Source organism: Globicephala melas, chromosome 3 (genome assembly GCF_963455315.2).
Source record: "Globicephala melas chromosome 3, mGloMel1.2, whole genome shotgun sequence".
Classification (NCBI taxonomy): domain Eukaryota; kingdom Metazoa; phylum Chordata; class Mammalia; order Artiodactyla; family Delphinidae; genus Globicephala; species Globicephala melas.
The window spans coordinates 7,365,344-7,387,087 of record NC_083316.1 but is presented as its reverse complement, the minus strand read 5'-3'; the positions used below and the strand labels follow the sequence as shown (position 1 = coordinate 7,387,087).

General features: G+C 40.1%; 1 protein-coding gene across 8 annotated transcripts in view; it reads left to right on the top strand.

Moving 5' to 3' along the window:
• SEMA5A (semaphorin 5A) overlaps positions 1 to 21,744 on the top strand; it is a 479,287-nt gene that overhangs the window by 430,254 nt on the left and 27,289 nt on the right. For all 8 annotated transcript variants that reach the window (XM_030856554.2, XM_060295649.1, XM_060295648.1 and 5 more), the window contains one exon: positions 21,166 to 21,391. In XM_030856554.2, the coding sequence (XP_030712414.1) occupies positions 21,166 to 21,391 (226 nt within the window). The remainder of the gene's footprint in view (positions 1 to 21,165; positions 21,392 to 21,744) is intronic.

The following is a 21,744-nucleotide window of genomic DNA, read 5'->3' as shown; positions in this document are numbered from 1 at the left end:
TGTAAGAAAATGAATAAATGAAACTAGTTATTAAATTTATGTACTAATTTTTTTAAAAGATGATGGCAATTTGGCAAAATGTTAGCAACATCTTTTCAAACGAAGTGATCATTCTTGTGCATTATATTGTTTTTGTCTACTCTTTGGTTCTTTCTTACAGTTTCTTATAAAGGAACATATTTTGTGGTTATTCTTTCACAGAGACTCTTCATACCCCAGTGGAGCTGCCTTTCGTTCATATTTAATTTTTCTTTCCATGATATTAGCTTAGGAACATTTCACTTCTTGTTCATATTCTTAAACTATTTCGAATTCTTCCTAATTAGTTTTACAAGGCTGCTCCAAACGAATCAAATTTGGCACTGAAAGCCAGTATGCCTGCAGTAATAGTGTATGAAGTTCATTAAAATTGGTTTTGATATTAGATTATACTTGGCAGTGACCTTCCAAGACCTTCTCACACCCCCATAGGCAAGACTTGAGTACATATAACTATTACAGAGCACCCAATTAGAAAAGGAAATCTGAATTTAATGTTTTAAAGTTGCACGGATTCCAATATTTGAGCTCTCCTTTGTAAATAAGAAATTAAATGTAATGGTCCTGAGCCCTTTGCAGACCATCGTCCTGCATGCTAGTCAAATGTTGTATTATTTCCTTTGGTGCACTTCATGCTCCCGGTCAATGCGGAGTCGAGCTCTATTCCCTCGACAAGTTAGTCTTGAACAACTCTGTGTATGAGCCACGGCCTGGGATGTAGGCTGGGTGGAATATGAATCTGGGTAAGCTGCTATTCTTGACCTCAAGGAGCTCTCAGCCTGGGACGAGAAATACTAACAACCCCATAGCACAAACTCCTGGTAGACAGTGGCATATTGAATATAAGCTACAGGTGTCCAGAGGATGCAAGGAGTCAAGTTTGCAATTTTAAGCCCCCTGTACACGGGATGGGTTTCCCTGGACAAGCCCCACCTCACTATTTTAGGAGAAGTCAGTTGGGTGTTTTAGGGGTTACTGAGAGTTAGGAAGACGAGTGCTCAGTGGGACTTCAAATACAAATGGTGTCCCCATTAGTTTGCTCCAACAGGAGGGGTTGGCACTAGAATTGGCTGAGGCCCTGGCGTTTCCCCGAGGGTGCACGTTGGGGTGCCTTGCCTCCGGTACCCCCCATGTATCCACTGAGGGACTCCCCCTGTTTACCCTGCGGAATAGAGATCTGCCTAAGCACCTCCAGTGCATTTGTTATGTTTTCCATGCGCTGCGGATCTCATTGAAGCAAACGGGTCCTTTAGCCTGCACAGCCAGTAAACTGGAAATGTACATACTTCTGATCCATTGGGGCTGATTCTAGGTCCTGTAAACCCCAATTCCTGGGGCTGTTAAGGAGGTTTCATTCCACGTGGGCGCCTTTGTGAGGGTTTGGCAACCTTTTCCTTGGGTGCATATGTCTTAAATGACCTTCTCAGGGCCTCTCCTGCTCTCTCTTGTTCGTCATCCTTGGTGCTCATAGATCGTATTATTCTTAGATGTGACCCAGGAGTCACAGCCTAATGAAAGGAATCTGGCCAAAGGAAATCCAATTCCATCCTGATACAAATTGTCAATTTTTCAAATTCTGACTCTTCACTTCTATCTTTTACTGGGATCTTGGCAAAAAAATATATATAATCCATAGAAGTTGTAACTTTTTTCCCAGTACTCATTGTTCCTTGTCCTTTAGCAGAACTTAAAATATCCCTTTTGTTGCTTTTAGACTAATATTTGTGTAGGGGAGGCCTCTGAGTAGGTGTGGCTATGAGTTTACTATACATTTATCGGGTTTTGCCACATTTGTTTGAAAGGCATCTTAATTAACTTTCAGCATATGTACTCAAGTTAAAAAGGATAAGGGTCTAGTGTTATAAAAGACATGTCTGGGAATTCCGTGGTGGTCCAGTGGTTAAGATTCCGCACTTCCACTGCAGGCAGCACAGGTTCAATCCCTGGTCAGGGAACTAAGATCCTGCATGCTGTGAGACGCGGCCAAAAAAAAAAAAAAGGTTTACAATCTGACACTTTGCAAACATTCTACTTATGTCTCAGTGGAAGACAGAACTTTGCTTGGCACAGTTTTAAGTTGTCAATCATGTCCTTGTAACTGGACCAGGGTGAAATCATTGGTGAGCCTGAATTTCGAGAAAGCTGGGTGATGCTTTTTCTGTGGTCCTCTCCACTAGCGAGGGGAGATTCCCCAGGGGGTTGGGGATCCTTTGCAGAGAACACTGTGAGATTCCAAGCCACCAGCTGCAGATGCCCTGTCTCTGTGGCTCAGCCCTGCATCCTCAGCACCTTCTCGGTAGCTGGCACAAACTAGCTGCTCAATGAATTGTGTGAAAGGCCCTGGAAAAATTCACATGAAGGGAGAACTGTCACAAATTTAAACCAGGAGCAGAGATCAAGCATTCTCTCCAGAGGTCCCCAGACAATCATCATATTTGCAAGAAGCGTCAGGTCTTCATCATTTTAAGTTGTATTTGTATCTCTCTCCCTCACGTAAACATATGTGTCCCTTTTCTCGTGGCCACCTCTTTGAGTAGGGGAAAGGCATTAAAAATCAGAGTGCCAGCTCGTAGAGATGGTGGCAGGGATTCTGAGCAGTAGACAGAAAGGGACAATTTGTTTAAAGTGAGAGGATCCTGTAGCAAGTTCTCCCAAGATAAGATATCCAGTGGTTGAGTTGCTTGGTAAATGACATGGACCTCGAGGGCTAGAAATGGATGAGCCCCAGAAGCACTGCTAACCTGTAAAGTGCCTTTGTGTGAAGTAGTACATATTTCCCCTTCTGAGGGTCACAAGGGCATAGGCTCAGGTCTTGGCAGGCAGCCAGCAGGTTCTTAGGCTCCTTCCTCTGAGGACAGACAGCCCTCTGCCAGAACTCATGGCTTAGGAGAAGATACAGGCTGAATTTCAGCTCTCACGTGCCCCTTTGCCAGGATCTTCTTTTTTGCAGTGTACATATTGTGCAACCTTGTACAACCTTAATTCATCAGACTTTATGTACAAATATAAATTTTACATATATAAATATTTACATTGCACTTATATGTTCATATTCATAGTGTGACATTTACAATGAGCAAATGGAGAATTTATAAATAATATATTTTATATTAATAAGATTAAGAAGAAAGAATGTCAGAGTCATTCCAATAGATGCAGAACAAATGTTTGATAAAATTCAACACTCATTCATAACAGTTTTTTAAAAAGTCAACAAACAAAGCATAGATGGGAGCTTTTTTTTTTTTTGCAGTACACAGGCCTCTCACTGTTGTGGTCTCTCCCGTTGCGGAGCACAGGCTCCGGACGCGCAGGCTCAGCGGCCATGGCTCACAGGCCCAGCCGCTCCGCGGCATGTGGGATCTTCCCGGACCGGGGCACGAACCCGTGTCCCCTGCATCGGCAGGCGGACTCTCAACCACTGCGCCACCAGGGAAGCCCAGCTGGGAGCTTTTTTAACCTTACAAAGGATACCTATTAAAATGATACAGCAAACACCATCACACATAATGGTGAAAGGTTAGAAGCTTTTCAGTTAAAGTCAAAGAAAAGCCATGGATTCCTGCCAGCACTGCTAATGTTAATATTATTCTGGAGATCATGGCCAATTCAGTACAACAAGGCAAAGAAATAAGAGTTGTCAGGTCAAGGATGGGAATGATTTATCCCAAGGATTCCTGCCAGCTCACTTACCTGTGTCTCAAAGATCAGGGGCTACTAGTTAATGGCTACTAGTTAATGGCTACTTTAGCTGTAGGCCAGACGTTATTGTGTATTTGGCAAAGGGCACCCCGTTGAGCCCCTGTAGGTGGCATTGGGGGCAGGGCTGTTGCCCAGCTGGACGAGCTTCTGGCCCCTACCCCACTTGAACCGTGGCCGCTTGATCTTTGTCTGTTCGTGTATTGTTTATTGATTGAAAGATTATTCCGTGTTTTTAAAGATTTTGCGGACCGCTGAGGAAAAGTTATCAAAAATACAGGAGCTAAGGCTGGTTTTCAGATGCACGGACCCCATTAGTGCCATATTTGATGGAGGAGGGGCCGGGAGGTCTTCTGCTGTGTGACAAGCAGCAAGTGTCCAGTGCTGAGCTAGAAACAGAACACAAGAACTAGGTAGCAGGTGTCTTCACAAATCACTGGAGACACCCCTGTGCGGGCAGGTCCTTGTGGCGCTGCATCCTTCGTCTGTTACTTTCCAGGGCACAATGTGACGTGAAGGAGGGAGTGGTATTTTCAGGTAACTATAGGAGAATCATATGTTACAGTAAAGGCAGCAGCAGCAAAGGCAGAGAGGCCTGAAGCCACAGTGTGTATCTGTGGGTCTTTAAGACATGTATCTGCCACATGGCTCAGATACAGGCCACAGGATGGGAGGGGTTGAGCCAGTGCAGTGGATCTAATTTTTTGAGTCTGGAAAGCTGAGCACTTTGGGCTTTATCCTGCTGGTAACATGGAGTCACGGAAATGCATTAACACTAATTAGCCAGCGTTTGTCGAGGCTGCCGTCTCCACCATTCAGACTGTCTTACGGTAGAGCCTCCTTGTATATGACCTTGACTATAATTTTGTGAAATTATATATATATATTTCATATATAACTGCATATTCTATATATTACTACATATTTAAGCTTCTAGCTGCTGGTATCATTCCTGCCTGCCCATATAAACTCTTGTTTGAAAAAACCGCACATCTCACTCCCCTGACTGTAATGTTCTGTCTGAATATGGGCAAGGACCTTTCATGGTATAATAAAGCCAAATAACCTCTAACACTGAGGAATGATCAAAAAGAAGGAAACGAAACTTTTTTCTGTCACAACATAAGAGAAAACTTAGATGTCTATAGTCACCCTAACGTACCAGTTTTTTTCTTATTCAATATACTTATATTTGTAGGAAAATTAAGCAATTTAGAGATACTTCAGTCATATTTTGGAAGGACAGGAGTTTTTATTCAGCCACCTTATGATTTTTTTTTTTTGGCCTAAATGAATGTAAATTGAAGCAGAAAGCAGTCAGTAGTCTTGCTTAAATTTTACAACATTTCCTAGAAGAGAAAAAATGAATTTTAAAGTCATTCACAGTACAGAATCCTAAATATTTTAACTGGGACATTTTCTATAGTCCTGAAAGATAACTTTAAATAAGAAACAAGAAACATCCCTGCTTTATTAAAGAAGTAACATTCTAGAACAAGAGACTTGTAGCCACATTTATTGGTTTAGATAATCTTCACATAATCTTCCACATAAGTGACCTCCATTATAAGTTTTTCTATTTTCATTATATATATATATATATATATATATACACGCACACACATACAAGTGTGTTTATATAGTGACAATTGGGGACGTTTTGTATGGCTAAAATCTAAGGAATGTACAAATTATGTCAGGATAAATAAATATCTTTGACCGATATATGGATTTGATGGAATTTTACCCACTTAATAATTTAATCACCATATTGTATATTAGGAATTTATAGATGTTCAAATTGTATTTAAGTAGATGAAAATCCATAATGTAGATTAGTCATTAAAAGTTGATTTGGACAATTATTTTTTATAGCAAACTTCTAGGTAAACTGTTTTGCATCATAGCCACATGTTAAGGATATTAAAGGCCAGAACTGTTTAACTTATAAGTTTGAACTTAACATCTTGAATATCCTAATTCGACCGCAGTCCTCAGCAACGGGAGAGCCGCCACATCAATGCTGGCAGCCAGGGTCAGGCCAGGTTTAGGAAGCAGGTGTGTACAAAGGTTTTGCTGTCCAGCCTTGTGGCACAGACTCCAAGGCCTCACAAGTTCTGCCTGTTCTCTTTGCTGTGTGCTCCAATCAGCTTAATGATCCGTTGTCCAGAATATCACATAGATGGAGGGAGAAAGAGGGCCGCGAGAAGCGGGGGCATAAGACAGCAGAGCTGTGGCCGAAAACTCAGGTCACGGAAAAAAAAATTCAAGCAAACGTGAGAAATGTGTTTAGGCTCTGGAAAACAGCAACAGCGACAACCCAAATGTATTAATAGTATTGTCAGTAATAAATAAATTTAATTATAACCCCAAGACATCAATAAACTGTTAAATTAAGTTCTGGGAGAGAAGTTTATAAATCTTAGAAATAAATCCATCAAGAGCGGTCTTAGACAAATGATTGTGTTATGATGTTGTCACTTCATTTAGACAGAATATTCGTTCTTGTGATAGTTTATTTGAGAAACATCATTCACTTTTGTGACAGTCTATTTGAAAACGATATTAGGAAAGTCGTTATATATTTATATTACCGCATTGAGATTGTGACTCTACCAAGAAAGAGCAACACCTCTATCCTCAGGTTGAAACGAGTCTCCTTTGCTGGGAGGTTGGTGGTCGCTTGTGAATGTAGCTCCCAGCTTTGAGGGGAAAGCCAGTAGAGTAAGGAAGATCTGGAGACACCACCCAGGCCTTGGAATGACCCTTGGCCATCAGTTGTGACCACAGTCCTGAGCAGGTTACTGTCACACTTTCCTCTTTTCATCAGACCTGCTGCTGGCACCCCGTGCATACATTCTGAACATTTATAAAATTGGAGCATAACGAATTTTAACTTTATTAAGAAAAAATATGGACGCATACCCAACTCTTTTGACAACTTATATTTTAACCTGTTAGTTTTTTATTTTCTGTAGTCAAAACTTGAAACTTAAAGTGGATAAGATTGCACTGGGGTTTTCATTTGTTTTGTATTAGCAGTGACATCGTACTAGGAAGGCATGGATAATTTAGCCAGAATAGGTTGCTCAAGGCAACTAAGCTGTTGGGTGCGTCCAACCTCTGATGCTGTGGCTGGGGAGTAATACACCCCTTGGTATAAAACTGGTCGGTCTGTCAGACACAGAACCCCAGGCCGAGTGGCCCATGGCATTGGCCACAGTGTCAATTACTGTGTCCTCATGTGATTTAAGATCAAGTCCCCCCTGCATCTTAATTCCCATAACACATAGTTGGTGTGGGACTTAATGGCACTTTCACATGTCTACCTTGAACTTCCCCTGTTCATTTTCACCACTAACATCTAAGACCCCCTGAGGATATAGCTTAGCATCTTGCACGAGGTATAGATGCTCCAACGGTGATGACTGGAATAAAGATTAATGGATGAGTGGATGGATAACATGATACTTCTATTTTCATGACTGTGTTGTTCATTGAAAACGTCATTTGTACAATATTACTTTGACTTTTAATTTCAAAAATATAATTGTTTAAATTTAGATACTTAGGACATTACCCATAATTTCTGGCAGGAAAGATTCATGAGGTAATAGAAACCTAGTTAATCTGAATGATAAGAAGAAAGTCATTTACACAACTTTATTTGAGGAACATAATTTCCCAAGGTAAATTGGCCAAAAGACGAGCCAAAAAAGGGTTCCTTGTGCTTTAAATTCTAAGCAAAGATGTTGATAAAACATACGTGTTTTTCATCTCCCAGATCCATTAAATGATGGGATCCCAGCTTAGACAGCCAAAAGAATACCCAAGAGTTCTGAACATTTCCATACTGGTGAAAGGAAATGACAGAAGAACTCTGACCTTAGCAGTGAGTGTTCCAAATGCATCATTCATGGTGTAGGAATTTTAGATTAAATAAATGTTCCTACTACTATCTTTTAGGACATGAAATCTTAACTAATTATTTAAGGAATGTGAACTGATAGAAAGTAAGCTTCATGTAAACTCAGTTAAGAACAAATGTCGAAGATAATTTTCTACTGGATGATCACATTCCCAAGCGAGTGAAATGATGTACCTGGAAACTTGGATGCAGGTTAAGTTTAAACCTTTTTTGTCAGGTAGGTAAATCTATTCCCTTGTGTGTAACCTTGCTGGGATCATTAGGGGTTTTTGTGACCATCCGCATTTTCTTGGACAGAGGGTGATTTCTTAGGATTGCTAGTGACCAACTTTGCAGAACCCCTAATATTTTCACGTTCTGCATCCCATCTTCATTTCCAGGCTTCTGTGCAGACCAAAGATGCCCCATGTGCCAGGATCCCTGCTAATCACTGTGAACACCTTATCTTGTTAACAGTCCCCGATAATTATGATGTGTTTCTTTTTATTTTATTTATTTATTTATTTATTTTTGGCTGCGTTGGGTCTTTGTTGCTGCACGTGGGCTTTCTCTAGTTGCGGTGAGCAGGGGCTACCCTTTGTTGCGGTGCGCAGGCTTCTCACTGCGGTGGCTTCTCTTGTTGTGGAGCACGGGCTCTAGGCGCATGGGCTTCAGTAGTTGTGATACGTGGGCTTAGTAGTTGTGGCTCGTGGGCTCTAGAGCACAGGCTCAGTAGTCGTGATGCACAGAATTAGTTGCTCCACGGCATGTGGGATCTTCTCGGACCAGGGCTTGAGCCCGTGTCCCCTGCGTTGACAGTCAGATTCCTAACCACTGAGCCACCAGGGAAGTCCCAATGATGTTTCTTTATGTGCCCATTTTTCAGATGAGAAAGCTGAGGCCCTAGGTTAAGGTTAAGACCTGGTGGCCTCCCCTGGTTATCACATAAGGCAATGAACTTGGAAATGAGCGAAGAGTTTCACAATAAGAACTGATTAGCCCACTTATAGATAACCTCAGACTGGAAGTCATTGGAGGAGCAAGACAAATGAAGTACCAGCTCCCTATACCTCATACACTTTCTGGAAAGCCGCCCACCCACAGGCTTGAAGGAGAGGGATATTCTAGATGGCTTTCCTGATTAGAACATGGAGTCAAGTGGGCTAAGGATCTTATGAACATAGGACTGCATCCTCAGTCTGTTAAATCCTGGTTAGGTTTGGCAGAAGGATGACTTCCATACAACTTCAGAACTCCGGGGATACACCCCTATTTTCAGTTTGAATCAATAAAGTTGATTGTAGAATCAGTGCTCCGATGAGAAAACTGCTCTCACCTTTTGAGAACTTGTTTGATTCCCAGTAGCATCCTCTCTGACAGCATTTGCTAAGGTGCCCTCTATTCCACTCTGGTTCCCTGAGAAGCTCTAAGAAAAGGGCTCCAAGATAAGCTCTGAGCACTCCTGGTTTGATGAAACCCATTTAACTCTGTTGAACCCAGAGCTTCTCAGTCCCTCCTGACAACAGATGCTTTTGTCTCTGTAGCGCCATGAGCACCCCATGAAGATACACTTAAGGAAAAGCTCTTCCATAGAAGGAACAGAACACCATCTTAAATTCTGTTCGTGCCCTTAAACAGAAGACATTTACCCAACATTATTTCACTCAAACACAGTGACCTGAAGTTCGGGGACTGAGGTCCTCGTGTTCTTCTGGCTGTAGGTAGGAGGATGTTGTCAGTGGCTGCCCTCAGGTCCTAGCCATGTGATCCCCTCACAATGTGGCAGCCAATATTTTCAAAGCCAGCAGGAGAATCTCTCTTTTGTCCACTACAAGGAGGTCTTAGATTAGGAGGAACCTCACTATGCCATCATTTTCATAGAACCCACCCACACGCACAGGAAAGGGATTACATAAGATGTGATACCCAGGTGGTGGGGCTCTTGGGGGCATGTGAGAATTCTGCCTCCCAGAGTCTGCGAGTGGGTGCTTACTGTCAGGGCACCCTTAAGATCATAGCTGTGCCATAACCAAGGAAGCATGGTGGAGGTGACTAATGACAAATAGACCAGCTGCTCCCAAGGCTCCAAGTAGGACCACTCAACCCTCCATGCCTGATGAAAGGCAGAAGAAAACCGATGTCAGCTGAGTAAGCAAAGAGAAAAAGACATTACCATTCTGTTTTGGCCTATGTTCCTTTAGCTACACATGCAGAATAAAGAAAAAAATAAAAGCATCCAAATTACCTAAAAGAGGAAAATGGTATTTAATCATTTTGCAGTCAATGGTCAGGTGAAAACAAGTTGTATATATTTATCAGCACCATCTGACTCACATTTATTTATTTATTTTATGTTATTTTATTTTTTTGGCGGTACGTGGGCCTCTCACTGTCGTGGCCTCTCCCGTTGCGGAGCACAGGCTCCGGACGCGCAGGCTCAGTGGCCATGGCTCACGGGCCCAGCCGCTCCGCGGCATGTGGGATCTTCCTAGACCAGGGCACGAACCCGTGTCCCCTGCATCGGCAGGCAGACTCTCAACCACTGTGCCACCAGGGAAGCCCTCACATTTATTTTTAATACATTTCTCAAAAGCTCAAAACAAATTATTTTAGAAATTAATTTATATATAAAATAAATGTTTACTTATCAAACCACAGACTAATAACCAGGTGTTGGTAAAATACCAACGGTTGCCTAGGCTGCTAAGTAACAGCTTTTAATACATTTAATTTTTTTAATTAAGGTTTGCCCAAGCCATGAGTATGGTTTTAGCCTGTATCTTCATGACTGAATTTTCCATAACCACTCCATTAATCTAATTTGATTTTGCATCTTCTTGCCAAGAAATTAAGCCATTTTAGCCCACACAAATATGGCTATAACCATAACGTCCAAATCCTATGATGATAGGGAGTATTTTTTCTTTCTTTTCTTAAGCCAGTTGTATATGTATATACAACTACAGTTGTATATGTACAGTGAGGTGGTGAGACACACACCTACCCCCCCCACACACACACACGATCATTTTCTAGTAAGAAAGCAAGTGACTATTGTTTTTTTGTACTTAAAAGAATCCAGGGCAACTGCCCCCATGTATGAGTGTAAAAGCAATGCCCCATGAGTTGTCCTTTCAAAGCCTCGATCTTAACACAACGTCAGTTTGGTTTGTGTTATTTACTCTTGTTCTTCCGAAATTCCTCATAAGAACTCTTAAAATAGGTCCAACTATTCTGAAGCAAGTATATTACAGTTAAGCACTTTTTTTCTTTAAAAATGGAGGAATGGAAATAAAGGGTGGATTTTTTGCTCAAGGTCACCCATTTCAATGGTCAGTTTGGGAAGGAAACATTTTTCCCAGTGGTAGGCTTTCACTCCTAACTAAAAGTAGTTTCTCCTCTTGTTGCAAGGTAGTTGCCAGAAAAAAAAAGATATCTGAATTCTTGATGTTCGCCCTCAGGGACTAAGAATTTAAGGGCATGATAGTGAGAGAATAAACCAAATAAATGGATCTTCTCCTTTGAGATGTAAGTTTATAGAGTGCCCACAAATCACAGCCTCTATAATAAAAAAAGATTACCAGCGACAGCACTGATTTTCTTATTCTCTTGGGATTTCTACAGTGTTATAAAAAGGAATGCCTAAAAGTATGTGTAAGGAGGAAAGCCAGCTCCATTTTTATAGATATGCACACGCATATAATCTAACACACACAGGCGCACACATCTTTTTTTAATATGAAAGCAGAGGAGTATTCTGCTGCTTTTTCTGCACTTAGAAGAACACAGGTTGACTGCTTGTTGAAAGTATTGATAAATGCACCCATTTGAAAGCCCTTGAGATGTTCGTCTCAATCCTCTCCCCCTTTGGAGCCAGAGGTGCTGCCAGTCACCCAAATGAGGAGGGAAGTTGCATCAGCCCCAGGCTTTACCCTCAGAACGCTTGCAGGATTCGGAGACCCTTAGGCAAACAAGTGATACAGTAAAGATGTATGAACGTGGCCAAAGAGAGGACTGTGGCTACCCAGAGGAGGTCTGCTGAAATGCAAGCAGTTACTGCAATAGAACAGTGGGATTTTCTACTTAAAAATATTCACTCTTTTTGTTCCAATATTGCTTTCACATTTTAAAGAGTATTTCTATTTTATTTCATTGGGCCTTTAATGACTAATAATAGTAATGGAAATAAAACAAGAACATTCTTTAAAATCTCTAAATCAGCATCCCCTCTTCAAAGTAGCTAGCATAGACTGTCATGTAGCCTTTGGGTATCAAATCGTTTTACCTTCTATGAACCAGAGTCAAGTGCGTGCACTGAATATTTATTTGGGGTTGGCCCACTAGATTAAAAGCAAGATTGTGGATTCCAATATGTGTTTGTTAAGTACTTTGAGATCATCCTGTGTAACCCTTCATTTGGTGTTTGTTGCAGTGTGTTCTGCTATGGGCTGAATGCTTGTGTCCCCCAAAAATCCATGTGTTGAAAACCTAATGCCTAAGGTGATGGTCGTAGGGGGTGGGGCCTTTGGGAGGTGATTAGATCATGAGAGTGGAGCCCCCATGAGTGGGATTGGTGTCCTTATGAAAGAGGCCCCAGAGAGCCAGCTAGCCCCTTTCATCATGTGAGGATAAAAAGAGACATCTGTGACCCGGAAGAGGACCCTCACCCAACCATGCTGACACCCTGATCTTGGACTTCTAGCGTCCAGAATGGTGGGAGATAAATTCCTGTTGTTTATAAACCACCCAGTCTGTGCTATTTTGTTATAGCAGCCTGAACGGATTAAGACATGTTCAAAAGATTTGCCAAGGATTATACGGTAAGTTAGAAGGTGGCCTTGGGGCTGAGTGCTACTTCCACCAAGCCATCCTGTGACTCACAAACATCTCCAGACCCCATGGAAGATAATTTTAACTCCTTCGTGTTCAAAGACCTGTATCAGCCTGAAAATGCACTGAAGCTAAAGACACTGATTGTAAGAGGAATAAGATTATCAAAGAATGCAGTTGATGCCCATGTATATGTAGGCTAAGCAGGCAGTTGCTACACTGGCTGATTGTATGATAGAAAATAACATTTTCTATCATACAATGTAGGATGTGGGATGACAGGTAAAACTGGCTTGATCGTGCACATTTTGTATTTGTGAAACATTTATCTACAAATACTTAGTAGTTACGTTCGGTCTCAAATATTCCAGCATGAACGCCATAAAATAACTGTAATCTTAGTTTGTGTGCAGGTACGTGCAAACACAACTGTTTTGAATATCACTTCTAAATTAGCAAAATAACCACCAGTTTTTAGAAAGAGAATTGTCTTTCAATGACCACATAGTTTTTAATATTTTATTGAGTATGATTGGTATACCATATACTGCACATGTTTAGCATTTGATACATTTTAACAGATATGTACATCCATGCAACCATCAACACAAGAGAATGAATGTGTTCATCAACTCAAAAGTTTCCTTGTTTCCTTTCGTAACCCCTCCCTCATATACCTCCCTGCCTTCCCTAGTCTCAGGTAACCACTCATCTTTTTGATTCTACATAGTTTTCTCTTTTCATGATTTTATGTGAACGGAATCATACATTGTCATTCCATTTTTGGGAGCTTCTTTCACGTAGCACCATTCTTTACAGATTCTTCTATGCTGAATATAACAACAGTTCATTTCTCTTTATTATTGAGTAGTCTCGTATTTGGATATTATTTGCTTAGATATTTACCTGCTGATGGGTATATGCATTGTTTCCAGTTTTTGGCTGTTGCAAATAAAGCTGTTGTGAACATTCATGTACAAGTATTTGTATGGACATATCCTTTCTTTGCTCTTGGGTAAATATCTAGCAGGGAAATGTCTAGGTCATATGGTAAGTGTATGTTTAAGCTTTTAGCCAAGTGTCAAGTAGTTCTCAAAGCAATTGTGTCGTTTTACATTCCTACTAGCAGGATATGAGAGTTCCTGTTGCTCTGCAAGCTCACCAGCATTCGATATTGTCAGGTTCGAGGTTTCTTTTGTTCTGTTTCATGTTAGCCATTCTAATAAGTGTGTGGTGGTTTCTTGTGGTTTTAATTTACTTTTATTATTTTTGGATTTTATTTTATTTTTTTTATACAGCAGGTTCTTATTAGTTATCCATTTTATACATATTAGTGTATATATGTCAATCCCAATCTCCCAATTCATCGCACCACCACCACCACCCCACCCCACTTTCCCCCCTTGGTGTCCATACATTTGTTCCCTATATCTGTGTTAATTTACTTTTATTCTTAAAAAACAAAACAAACAAAAAAGAAAAACAACGATGTTGAGTACCTTTACATATGCTTTTTTGCCATCTGTATATCTTCTTTGGTGAAATGTCTCTCCATAATGTTTGACAATGCTTATACAGTTTTTCTTCTTTTATTGTTGAGTTTTAAGTTTTTAAGTGTATAATGGGTATGAGCCTTTTATCAGATAACTGATTTGCAAATATTCTCTCCCATGTGTGACTAGTCTTTCATTCTCTTAACCGTCAGTGTCTTAACAGTCAGTTAAGAGTTATGTGACCTTAACTCTTAACAGTCAGTAGAGGTTTCTGATTTTGATTAACAGAACTTATTTTTACCTCTCTTATGACTGATGCTTTTGACATTGTATCTAGGAAATTTTTGCTTAACCTAAGGTCACAGAAATATTCTCCTAGGTTTTATTCTATACGTTTTATGCTTTTAGATATTGTTCTATGATCCATTTGAGTTTATTATCATGGGTAGAGCAAGTTATTGATCAAAGTTCAGATTTTCACATATGGATATCAAATTGTTCCAGCACCATTTGATGAAAAGACTGCTTTTACCACTAAATTGCCTTTGCACCTTTTTTGAAAAATCAATAAGCCATATGCATCTGGGTCTATTTCTGGGCTTTTCATTCCACTCCTTTGCTCAATCTTTCAATCTTAATGCCACAGCATTTTGATTATTGTACCTTTATAATGAATTTTGAAGTCAGGTTGTGTAAGTCCTCCACCAATGTCCTTTCTTTGCAAAATGCTTTTGCTATTCTATTGATAGATACTTTGTATTTTTGTGTGAATTTTAGAATTAGCTTGTCAAATTTTATTTTTTTTAAGAGGCCTTCTGGAATTGTGACTAAGATTGCATTGATTCTATAGATCATTTAGAAGATTAAGTTTTCTTTAAGTGTACAAGTCATGCACATATTTTATGAGACTTATTCCTAAGTATTTCATATTTTTGATAGCATTGTAAATGGCATTCTTTTAATTTATGATTCCTCATTGCTAGTACATAGAAACAGACTTAATCTTTTATATTGATCTTATATTCTTCAGCTTTAAAAAAAGCATACAGGCTTTAACCTTTAAGATGTTGCTTTTATGTTTTTAATAAATGTCCTTTGTCAGACTTAGGAAATTTATTTCTATCCTAGTTGATTGAGAGTTTCTATAAGGAGTGGGTTTGGGCATCTTATCAAATGACGTTTCTGTATCTATTGAGATGTCCATATGGGTTTACTTTTTAGACTGTTAATAAAGTGAATTACCTTGATCCAATTTTAAATATTAATGAACCTTGCACCCTTGACATACTCCCTACATAATTATGAGCTATTAACCTTTTTAAATAGTTTGGAGTTTTGCTTATTAAAATCCTGTTAAGCACTTTTGTGTCTAAGTTAATGGGGAATATTCACATGTAGTTTTCTTTCCTTCTTATGTCTGTGTCTGGTTTTTTATACCAGATTAAAGTCGACCTCATAGAATGTTGTGTATAGTTGATTTTATTTCTTCCTTATATCTTCCATGTTTCTACTTAACAGGTTGTCTTTCTTCTAGCTCCTTGAACATATGCAATACAGTTATTATAACAGTTTTACATATTCTTAACTACAAATTCTGTCATCTATGGCTTTCCTGTGCCAATTTCAATTGACTGATTTTTCTCCTCAGTGTAAGTTGTGTTTTTTTAGCAGCTTCTTTGCATACCTGGTAATTTTAGATTAGATGTAAGACACTGTGACCTTTTCCTTGTTGTACGTTGGACACTTTTGTATTCCCCAGATTATGCAAGAGCTCTCCTTTGGGACAAGATCAAGTTATGTGAAACTAGGTTTGATCTGTTTGGTTTTTGCTTGTAAGCTTTGTTAGTTGAGATGAGAGCAGAGTTTAGTCTGAGGTGATTTTTCCGCATGGTGGAGACAATACCCTTCCTGGTACGCTAACTGATGCGAGGAGAATTATGAAGCTTTTCAGTCTGGCTCTTAGGAGCAAGCAGTATCCCCAGCCCTATGTGAGTGGCGTGCACTCTTCCCTCTGATCTTTTCAGGTGGGTCTTTCCCCACCCATGTGTAGTCTCTTCATACACATACATTCACAGGTTTCTACTCAGCTGAATACCTAACAGGGGAGCTGTGCATAACTGGAGTTTCTTCTTTGTGCAGCCCTCTCCTGCTGAGAACCCCGGCCCCTTTGGCTTCCTTTACCTCCCAGTTCTGTCTCCCCAGTCACTAGTCTGTGCCTGGGTCTCTTCTTCCTCCACCATCACCTGGAAACCTTCTCCAGGTTGTAGGCTGGGTCAGTTGTGGAGCTCACCTCATGGTTCCGAAACTTGGTGATCACTGCCCTTCGTTGCCTAACGTCCGATGTCTTACAAACTATTGTTTTATGTATTTTAAAGTTATTCTTGGTGAAAGAGTTCATCCCATTTGTGTTACCCCATCTTGGTTGGAAGCAGAAGTCATTCCGTGGCATTATAATTTTGAATGCGCTGTCTCCCTTTTCTTTCTCTTTCTTGCTGGAACCACGAAACTAATTTCCAGGATTTCCTGTCAGTCTGTGCTCTGCTTCCTCAAGCTCCTGGGATCACAGATCTACCTCTGTACATATGCTTCAGTACCTTGGCCCTTCGCAAGCACAGCTGCATTACTCTTGTTCCTCTGGTGCAGAATGGCTTTCTGTTTCAGAGTGTAACAACTTAGTTACTGAAAGAGAATTTGATAAGTACATATGGAAACCATACGTATTCCATACGAGAATATATTTAGTTCACATATTCAGCTATTGATGAAAACACTTTAAGGGTAATTTTCTTATTTTGTGCTAAACACATGGTATCAAAATTTTTCTTGGCCTGTTACCATCTATTTTACTTTCAACCTATGGAATGTAAGCTATTTTAGTTTTCTCAAAGGAAAAATAAACAGCAAAATGGGGCCCTGCTTAACCATCTAATTTTTCCCCAGATTTATGCAGATTCCACCAGAATGGGCTTATTTGTGAATTGATTTATCCATTCACCAAAAAATTATAGTATTATACTTAGGACTGGTAATATAAAATAAATATGGCAAAGTTCTTGCTCTTGACAAATTTACAATCTGTTTGTGGAGGCAGACTTATAAATACACAATTAAATGTCAGTGAAATACACGCTTTGATTCTGTGAAACAGGACTGAGGTGATGGTGACCTGAATTAGAAAAGAGACAGTTGAGAAGGGGAGGAGAGAAGGAGCCTAAGAGGCCATATCTATAGGACTTGGCCTAGAGGTGAGGGAGAACAGGCACATGCCTCCCAGGTCTTCAGATTAAACTTTTAAATGGATGGTTGTATCACTGTTGACTGGGACATATAAAACATAGGCAACAGGTTAGGAGAACTGTTTAAAATTGATGTAGTAACCATGTTTATTTTTTCCTTTGTTGTTCTTGACCTTTTGTTTTTCTTTTTTGTCCTTGCATCGACTGCCGTCTTTATTTTATTTTTTTCCAGCTTTATTGAGATATAATTGACACATAACATTATGTAAGTTTAAGGTGCACAATGTGTTGATTTGATACATTTATAAATTGCAAAATGATTATCACCATAGCATTAGCTACCACCTCCATCCTGTCACAAAATTGTCATTTCTTTACTGTGGTGAGAACATTTAAGATCTACTTTCTTAGAAATTTTCAAGTATAGGATCCAGTATTATTAGCTATAATCACCATGCTGTAAATTAGATCCCCAAACTTGATAATCTTATAACTGGAAGTTTGTACCCTTTGACCCACATTTTCCCGTTTTCCCCAACCCCTGGTAACTTCCACTCTACTCTGTGTTTCTCTGAGTTTGGCATGTTTAGATTCCACATATAAGTGAGAGCATACAGAACTTGTCTTTCTCTGTCTGACTTATTTCACTTAGCACAATGCCCTCAAGGTCCAACCAAGTTGTTGTAAATGTCAGGATTTCCTTCTTTCTTGTGACTGAATAATATTCCACTGTGTGTGTGTGTGTGTGTGTGTGTGTTTGTGTGTCTGTCTGTCTCACATCTTCTTTACCCATTAATTCGTCACTAGACACTTATGTTGTTTCCATATCTTGGTTATTGTGGGTAATGCTGTAATGAACATGGAAGTGTAGGTATCTCTTTGAGTTCCTGATTTTAATTCCTTTGGATATATAGCAGCAGTGGGATTGATTTATTAACCATTCTTATCTAATATTTTCCACCAGAATATTAAGACTCCTATGTGACAGGTATAATAATTAGCTCCCTGAAATCCCTTTTAAAATAATTTCTCTTTTAAGCATCAACTATAATGCTGTTCAAGTTCCATTCAAATTTGGGTTTGCTTGGCTTGTCACCATCTCTCTAGTTTACTCACAGCAGCAGTTCCTCAGTAAATTGGAGCATACAGGCTCAGTTAAGCCATACAACTACTCACCACTGAATTGAACGACTTTATAATTTTGGTCATTAATATAAAACAGATCAGTCATACCATTTCTCAGTGTTTCATAATTTGATATTTTAAATGAATGCATCATAATCAAATCTTAAAAGGTAGTTGAAAGGAGAGGTCCTGAGACTCCTGTTGGATTTTGTACAGTGAGGAGCTAATGGAACATAAGAACAGCCTTTGTTATCAGAGGTTGAGGTCTAACGGGCCTGAATTGATCTTCTTCACCCGTGAGGTGTACCCACCTCTGGGACATGTGACAGCCGCCACCATCCCCCCACCCTTCTGAGCATTTTACCAGTACACAGAGGCCAACCAGGCTTTAAAATATATTTTCTATTCATCTGTTTCAAAAAAAAACTTCATCTCCATAAAAGAGGTGAAATTTCTAGTGCAAAGAAGCTCAGAATGACTGGGAGGACCCTCTGTGTTTGTTTATTGAGACACGGGATCTTACTATTTTGTAGGTGATGTCAAACTTGTTAATGCAAAAAGCAGGGGTCCATAAACAGCATATGTTTTAAGTCCAGTTAGGCAAGGAGCCAGCCGCCCCTGGACACTTGCCCAGCCAGGCTGACGCAGAGTGATGAAGGGAATGCATATGGCATTTTCAATCTGCGGCTGGCAGTGTTGCCACACACTGGGCCTGGAAGGTCCCAGACAAGGCCGATTGCATTCCTATTACGTGGTCTCCATTCCAGTGAAAAAGAGCACACACGTGTTCTGTCTAGTGTTTCACATGATTGAGTTTATGGCATCCATTGGGGTTATTATTTTTTCACTTAAAAGGCAGCATCCAAAAGATGCCATAATAAAACATGCTGTAAACAAAGGAAAATGAAATCATCTGTCTTCCAGTGTGTGTTGGTGTGGGGTTGGGGAGCATCAGTGTGGGCCAGGGAAGGGAAGCAAGAGCTGTTAAATCAGGAAAGTGGTGATGATTACTCTACATGTTTTCTGTTAGAAGCGTATGAAGTCACAAACATGAAGAGCCCTCGAGTATTGTCCCTTGTAAAACAATTTTAAAAGATAGGCCCTGCGTAAAGAAAACTAGTTAGACTAATTAGAATCATGACAAAATAAATATTTTAACAGGCTTCCAGTTAAACCTTCTGGTGTGGATACACATGGCTACTTTCTCTCCTACCAGAATTCAGTTATACAGTATTCCCGAGACTTTTTTATTTTCCAAGCATAAACCAGCCATCACATTTCCTACTGTGTCAAAATACCTGATGGGGAGTGAATTCATGACAAGTTCATAGAAACTAGACAACTACCCCGACAAACCAGGCGAGTCCTTGAGTCGGACTGGGAGGGAACTGGACACAAAACAGAAACCAATCAGCTCTCTGCACCAGTCACCTGTGGATAATGTTCATCTAGCGATAAGTGCAAACACTGGATTTGGATCTAACCAAAAGTGCAGCATAACTACATTAAGATGATGGGAGATGGGAAGGCTGCATCTGGGTTGGAGACACAGGAAGAGGGGTAAAGGGGTAAAGAATAAAGAGCTAAATCTTTTCCCATAGTGCACAGTTAATGGATAATGCCTGATGCTGGAAAATTCTTGTTGTTAGCTCTAAGGGATAAGTATCTAGATAACTGAAAGAGATGGTGGAAGGATAAAACAATTCTCTTTTTCATAATAAATCTTAGAAAGCTATTTAACTCTTCCTTTCTGTGTATGTTTAACATTAATAAAATTATTTTAAAAGTATGGCCATAGGGCTTCCCTGGTGGCACAGTGGTTGAGAGTCCGCCTGCCGATGCAGGGGGCACAGGTTCATGCCCCGGTCCGGGAGGATCCCACATGCCACAGAGCGGCTGGGTCTGTGAGCCATGGCCGCTGAGCCTGCATGTCTGGAGCCTGTGCTCTGCGACGGGAGAGGCCACAACAGTGAGAGGCCCGCGTGCTGCAAAAAAGAAAAAAAAAAAAAAAAAAGTATGGCCATAATTGAATGTATTATATGTTGTGGGTTTTCCCTCTAATGAAACATCTAGTGCTATGTTCAAGGTCAAACCCTGTGCCCCTTAGATTTGGTCATGCTTCTGAAGACACAATGTTTAAAATTCTTGCCAGATTAAGAGACCCAAATTTATAGTCCTAAAGTCCACCTCCCAAAAATGGCATGTCCCACTTGCCAGGGTCCTCCCCGCTGTGCTTACAATGGAGGTATCTGTTACTGGGGAAGGGAGGTGAGACTGAAAAATGCCAACCATGTATTAACTAGGGAAATCTTGTGAAAATTTCTTATAGACCAAAAGTTATCATGTATTGTGTTACCAACTAGAAAGCTACCATTCTAACACTTTGAATCTGTGATCCAGAGCTTAAAATATAAATCTTAGACTGAACATAATGAGGTCCAAAAATCAAATTCTGGTTCCCTCATTTTAACTAATATCTTAAAAAAAAAAAAAAAAGCTAAAGTTAACGTCAGAATATTCAACATTTTGGGTCACTTATCAATGAAAGGAAGATGATTTGGGGGGAATCACCATTTTTATTCACACAAAATTACATTTATTATCTCATTCTCATTGTTGATGTAGAAACTGTGCAGATTCCTTTGCAGTTAACTTGAACACCGAACATTCTCTTCAATGCCTAATTTGACAAAAAAGTGTGCTTTTAACTTTGCAGAGTAGCTGGTGGGTGTAAGGACCTGAAATTTTAGAGAGCCCTCTCCTTCACTTAAGGAAGGATGCCCCTGTCTCTATTTCTGCAGTATGATAAACATACTTCATGTGTTTTCTCCTCCAGGAGTACCAGCCTTGTAATACCAACCCATGCCCTGAGCTGAAAAAGACCACACCCTGGACGCCCTGGACGCCTGTCAACATCTCTGACAATGGGGGCCACTACGAGCAGCGATTTCGGTACACGTGCAAGGCCCGCCTGCCTGATCCAAACTTGCTGGAAGTGGGAAGGCAGAGAATTGAGATGCGGTACTGTTCTAGTGATGGAACCAGCAGCTGCTCCACCGACGGTGAGTAAGCGACTCTGTAGGGACTGACTCGCTTCCAGGGACAGGTGATCTGTCTTATCTCTAAGTTCATAGAAGAGCCCAGTTAAACTAAAATTTAACTGGGCTTCCTGTATTTTATTTGCTAAATCTGACAACCCTGTCTCCAATTCAGTCACTTATTCCCTTATTTCAGAGCAGGCTATGAACTTACTTCTTACGACATCAAATTAAAAAAAGAGAAAATGAATGACATTGTTTCTTTAACTTTATTCTCTTATCCAAACATATATTTTTTAATCCTTCCATTCTCAGATACCTATAAAACCAACACTAATATTCATTTTAAATGATATAAACTAAGGAAAAATTTTGAT